The 5822-nt window shown below is 37.3% G+C and overlaps 1 protein-coding gene across 1 annotated transcript; it reads left to right on the top strand.

Moving 5' to 3' along the window:
* Positions 1-696: 696 nt before the first annotated feature.
* Positions 697-5282, top strand: LOC103437100 (WD-40 repeat-containing protein MSI1-like). Its single transcript, XM_029105478.2, has 6 exons — positions 697-1263; positions 1979-2305; positions 2589-2741; positions 3475-3599; positions 3704-3799; positions 4829-5282. Exons 1-6 carry the CDS (start codon positions 919-921, stop codon positions 5049-5051), a joined length of 1269 nt encoding a protein of 422 aa, XP_028961311.1. The 5' UTR covers positions 697-918; the 3' UTR covers positions 5052-5282.
* The last annotated feature ends 540 nt before the right edge of the window (positions 5283-5822 follow it).

Raw genomic sequence — 5822 nt, 5'->3', positions numbered from 1 at the left:
GATAGAAATTGGTGTGGAAGAAGAAGATGAAGATCCTCCGGGGGGGGGGGGGGGGGGGGAGGGAGGTGCGTTTGCTTTCCTCTTTTTTATTTATTTATTTTTATTTAGAAGATTCAAGTTTAAAAAAAAAATTAAAAAAATTATTTTTTATCACGTGACACATATTTGGCAGCCATGTCAATATTTAATGGATCAATAGATGAAAAATCTAACGAAAGTATTATTTTGAAATAAAATAATACGTGAGGTAAAAGTGAAATGTTTTAAAGATATTGTATGAGATTGTAATAAACCTCAAACCTGAGAGGTTGCTATGTAATTTACCTATAAAATTTCATTGTTTCTTATATAATAAAATATTCGTTAATTTTTTTGAACTCATTTAGATATTTTAAATATTTCTAATTTGACTAATATTTTGCAAGAATGATCTATGATGTGTAACTTGAAAACAAACGGTTCGAATTATTAAAATTCGATGTGATGTGGACATCACAACTAATCCTCATTTTTTATAAAAAAAATTAGAATCCATTTCTTTAAAGGCTTCTTATATACATGTATTCTTAAAATTGGATCGGTTCGATACTACCAAACTAACAGATATTAGATCCGATAACGTTCAAGAATTTTTTGGCTTCGATACCGAGTGGTTTGATATTATCGGTTCGGTTTTATTTGGAGCTGAGTTAGGTACGAATCGGTCGATTTTTTCCAGCCGTACCAAAGACCCGCCAGCAAAGCCCAACATCTCTCTACTTCTCCAAACTTCTAAACATTCTCCCTCTTATCACTCTCGCTCCTCAGACTCTCCATTTAGGGTTTGTTTGCGCCAAATTCCCGCCAAGAACCCACACTTCAGATTCCACAGTTTTCTCGAGAAAATCCGAGAATTTCCGAGAAAGTGAAAGGAAGAGCATGGGCAAAGACGACGAAGAAATGAGGGGAGAGATAGAGGAGCGGTTGATAAACGAGGAGTACAAGATATGGAAGAAGAACACTCCGTTTTTGTACGATCTGGTCATAACCCATGCCCTAGAATGGCCATCGCTTACTGTGGAGTGGCTTCCCGACCGAGAGGAGCCTCCGGGGAAGGACTATTCGGTGCAGAAGATGATTTTGGGGACCCACACCTCCGAGAACGAGCCGAATTACCTTATGCTCGCTCAGGTTCAGCTGCCGTTGGAGGACGCCGAGAACGATGCGCGGCATTATGATGATGATCGAGCTGAGGTTGGGGGTTTCGGTTGCGCCAATGGAAAGGTAACGCTTGATTTTGTGGTCTGAGTTGTTAATTTTGGCGGTGAAGAAAATGAACAATTCGTACCGATTTATTAAAGACTTCAAATTTGGGGGGTCTGGATTGCGGGCCTGTCCGGGGGTGTAGAGAAAGTGCTAGGAAATCCAATAAATTTTGAATCTTTTTTTTTTGTCCGAAATTCTGTCTTGTTTGTTAGAGATAAAAAGCAATTACCGGAATCTAAATCATTGTAAACTTGAAAGAAAATGAAAAATTTCATTCTCTTTTAGTCATTACTAAGGTTTGATTTTTAGAAGAAGTTGTACTCTGAGGAAAATAAAGGAAAAATTAAATAGAAACGAAATCAGGTGTGTCCGAAAACGAGAAAACACACCAGCTTTCTGAATTGTGTTCCAAGTTGACTCCAGAAGACAGGATTGCACTTGTTTGAATAAGAAAAGTACTACTGGCTATTGGTATAAACGTCCCTAGAATTACAGAACCAAAAACATTGTCTATTAGCAAGTGCTTCATGCTCTGGTTGGGATTCATTACCGGTCCAAAAGCATTGTCTATTAGCAAGTGGTTCATGCTCTGGTCGGGATTCATGAGCTGCTCGCAGCCCATATGACACTCTAATAACTGAACCGAAGTACCGTCGTTTGGCATATGCTGTAGGTATTTAAATCATTCTGTGTCTAAATGGACTCAAGTATGTGGTCTTACATTTTCTTGCAGGTGCAAATAATCCAGCAAATAAATCATGATGGAGAGGTTAATCGGGCTCGTTATATGCCTCAGAATCCATTTATTATTGCCACAAAGACTGTCAATGCTGAAGTTTTTGTGTTCGATTATAGCAAACATCCATCTAAGCCTCCCATAGATGGTGCATGCAGTCCTGATTTGAGGCTGAGGGGCCACAGCACTGAAGGATATGGTTTATCGTGGAGTAAGTTTAAGCAGGGTCATTTACTCAGTGGTTCTGATGATGCTCAGATATGCCTGTGGGACATTAATGCGACTGCTAAGAACAAAACCCTTGAAGCTATGCAGATATTTAAGGTATGTCTGTACATCTATGTATATAGAGATATGAATCTTATCAAAGCATGTGTGAAATTGTAATATAGATGATTGTGCACAGATGTTGCTATTATTTAATTTAAAGAAAAAGCTACAATTTCATGTGTACCAGAGGAAGGCTATCATTAAACATGACAGCTGCGGTGTGTTGATTTGGATGCAATAAGATAGCACTTCATAGGAAAATACTTGTATATAGTTGCTACTTCTCTGCATCTTATATGTAAAAGTTTTCTGTTGTTTGAAATGGTTACTGGCTTAGGTTCATGAAGGTGTAGTAGAAGATGTAGCATGGCATTTGAGGCATGAAAACTTATTTGGTTCTGTTGGCGATGATCAATACCTTCTTGTATGGGATCTCCGGACTCCATCAGTTACCAAGCCTGTTCAATCTGTAGTTGCTCATCAAAGTGAGGTGAGTGATGTGAATAGTCTCTTGTTGGTACAGATAAGTTATGTTTATGCATCTAACATTTAAACGTCAATCTAGGTACATTCAGGCCTGTTTGTGTATTATTTGTGTTCTAATATTTGAATTTATATGTTTTGATTGCTGTAAATTGGTGCCTTTAGCTAATGAGTACTGTAATTTGGTTAAATTGATAAGCATGGTGACAATCTGGAGATATTTTGTGGAACCCAGAGGGACTGAGACAACAATAGCTATTCAGGAAAGCTAGGATGCCAGCTTTAAACTATAATTATTGACATTTCTGTAATAAAAAGGGAAATTTTGTATTAGTGACATTTCGGCACTACATAGATAGCTTGGTCAATTTGTTGCAATGAAATTTAACCTTATTGCAGGGTTGTGGGATACCTAATTGAAACAAGAGCATGCAATCATTGTTGAGATAGTTATGCTGTATTTAGATGTGAATCATCTTTGTGGGCAAAGGCCTCTCCTGTGATTTTCTTCTAGACTCTCGAGCTCCTAACTTTGTGTAGAACAATATATCCGTTACACTTTTGCAAATTTGTGAGGTTTATAGTTTTCTTCATCTGATATTGTAATGGGTTAGTTCTTTACGTGAGGTTTATAGTTTTCTTCATCTGATATTGTAATGGGTTAGTTCTTTACGTGAATATTTATCCTTAGAAAGTTGGGACAATTATGGAGTAGTTTGTTTATGTGATATTTTTTTCAGGTTAACTGTTTGGCTTTCAATCCCTTCAATGAATGGGTTGTTGCAACTGGATCTACTGACAAAACTGTTAAGTTGTTTGATCTACGCAAAATCAATACTGCACTCCACACCTTTGATTGTCATAAGTAAGGATCCTCCCCTGGATGTCAAAAGTTTGGATGTTCTAAAGTATCTTTGCTGCAATCCATCTATAGATCTGATATCAAATGTTTTTTCTGTGGTGTTTTAGGGAGGAGGTTTTCCAAGTTGGTTGGAATCCAAAGAATGAAACTATCTTAGCTTCTTGTTGTCTTGGTAGGAGACTCATGGTGTGGGATCTTAGCAGGTATTCCTTGAATAACCCATTGTCATATTTTATTTTTGTTATACAAGGAGAGGCGATCTCCACTCCAACTTGTTCTTTTCTAACAGAAATCAATATGTTTTAAGTGCCTGTTCTGGTGAAAGCATTTAGGCTATGGCTCTAGAATTAGTGGTTTAGTTGGGAAACCAGATAGTAAGAGCTTCAATAGATGCATGACGAAAATAATTCAGTGGAGCCTTAAAGCATCATACAGAAGTAGGGGTTTTAGGCATCAGACCACATGGAGGGATCATCTCTTTAACAGTTGAAGTGCGTATATTTGAGCAGGCACTTACAGCCGGGCTTGTCCAAGCTTGCTGGTTATTCATGGTCCTAACCAAAAAGAGTAGCCAAACTAAAATTTAAGTGCACATAAAACAGAAGCCTTGAGTTAATGAAGCCAATGGAGACCTCAGATTAGAAGACTAATATATGGTTGGCCACACAATAACAAATATCCGACTGCCAATTCCTCTTGAATATTTCATCCAATCTCACAATTGATGTTTCAGCAAATTTTTTGTCATAAGCATCAATAAATGTTTTTCAATACAACAAAGAAACCCCATGGAAACAAAATATAGAAGTGACACTGGCAAAACCAGGGATATGGAGGATTATTTTCGGAAAAAAAGAAAAAAACCCGTCGTGGTCAATAACATTAAGCCACTTCTGCCCCTCACATGTTGTCCCAAGTCACAATGCTACAAGAACAAAGATTTAGTTACTAGTGATATGATAGCTTCAATATGAGGAATTCCAGGATATACGTATATGTGTCTTTGCTGTGTGTTTCTTCTAATTTTCGGATTTAAACTGATGTGTTCAGAGTTGTGTCGTTTTGTGCTTAATTTGTAATAAAGAGAGAATCTTCGGACATGGGTTGAATAAGCATCCACACCTGTATAATTATGATGTCCTAGTAACTAGTTTTGATCATTGTGTACTATATATTATATTTGCATGAGAGCAAATCTTAACCTAGATGTTATAACTTGGTTTCTTTTACAGAATCGATGAAGAGCAGACACCAGATGATGCAGAAGACGGCCCTCCAGAGTTGCTTTTTATTCATGGGGGTCACACCAGCAAAATATCTGATTTTTCGTGGAACCCCTGTGAAGATTGGGTTATTTCTAGCGTCGCTGAAGATAACATACTCCAAATATGGCAGATGGCAGAGAACATTTACCATGACGAAGATGATTTACCTGAAGAACCGGCAAAGCCCTAGTGTAATTTCCAATACTTAGCCAAATGTAGTCGGTAGAAGCTAATTAGGGAAGGGGGCATGCAGCACGCTTTGTTTATTTATGTTTATCTGTCATTTTAATATTTTCTGACCCATACTTAGAAGCTAATTGAGGATTTGTGTTTTCTTTACCGAGTCCGACGAGCGATGTATTTGACCCATGCTTAGTAATTATATGCAGTACTCCGGCATGGAAGTAATTTTCCAGTGAAACTTCGTACTATTTTTCGGTCCAGTGAAACACCAAGTCTGCATATTAAGAGATGGTTTTCCAGGAAGCGCTAAGTACTTCGTAGTTTGAATAAGCACATTTTTATCCATTTCTGTCGAAATGCCAGCATGGTTTGTGGTTATTTAAAAGTGCTTTTTGAGAAAATCTCAAAGTGCTTCTAGCATTCCACCAAACTGTTGTTGGGTATGTTGTCTCATTTTTTTTATATTTTTTTTTAGTGTAGTCCAACATTTTCCTCTGGTCTTAGAAAAAATAAAGGTTTTCAATGCCATTTTGGGCTTGCATTCCAAGTTCAGCATGGATTATGTGCATGCAGTAATATGAGTAATTGATAGAAACATGATCACGATTTACACTTTGTTACTTTGGGGTAAGAATAAAAATGCAAGAAATTTGTAGCTCAAGTGGTTAAAAGCGTTTTGCTCCTACACCTGAGTCTTCTGTTCAACTACCCTCTCCTGCAATATCACTTGTGTAAATGAAAGTAGAATAAAAATAAATAGGAAATATTGGAATGTAGA

The sequence above is a fragment of the Malus domestica genome, chromosome 07, assembly GCF_042453785.1.
Source record: "Malus domestica chromosome 07, GDT2T_hap1".
NCBI lineage: Eukaryota > Viridiplantae > Streptophyta > Magnoliopsida > Rosales > Rosaceae > Malus > Malus domestica.
The sequence above is the reverse complement of the archived record's forward strand: the minus strand, read 5'-3'. Positions and strand labels throughout refer to the sequence as shown.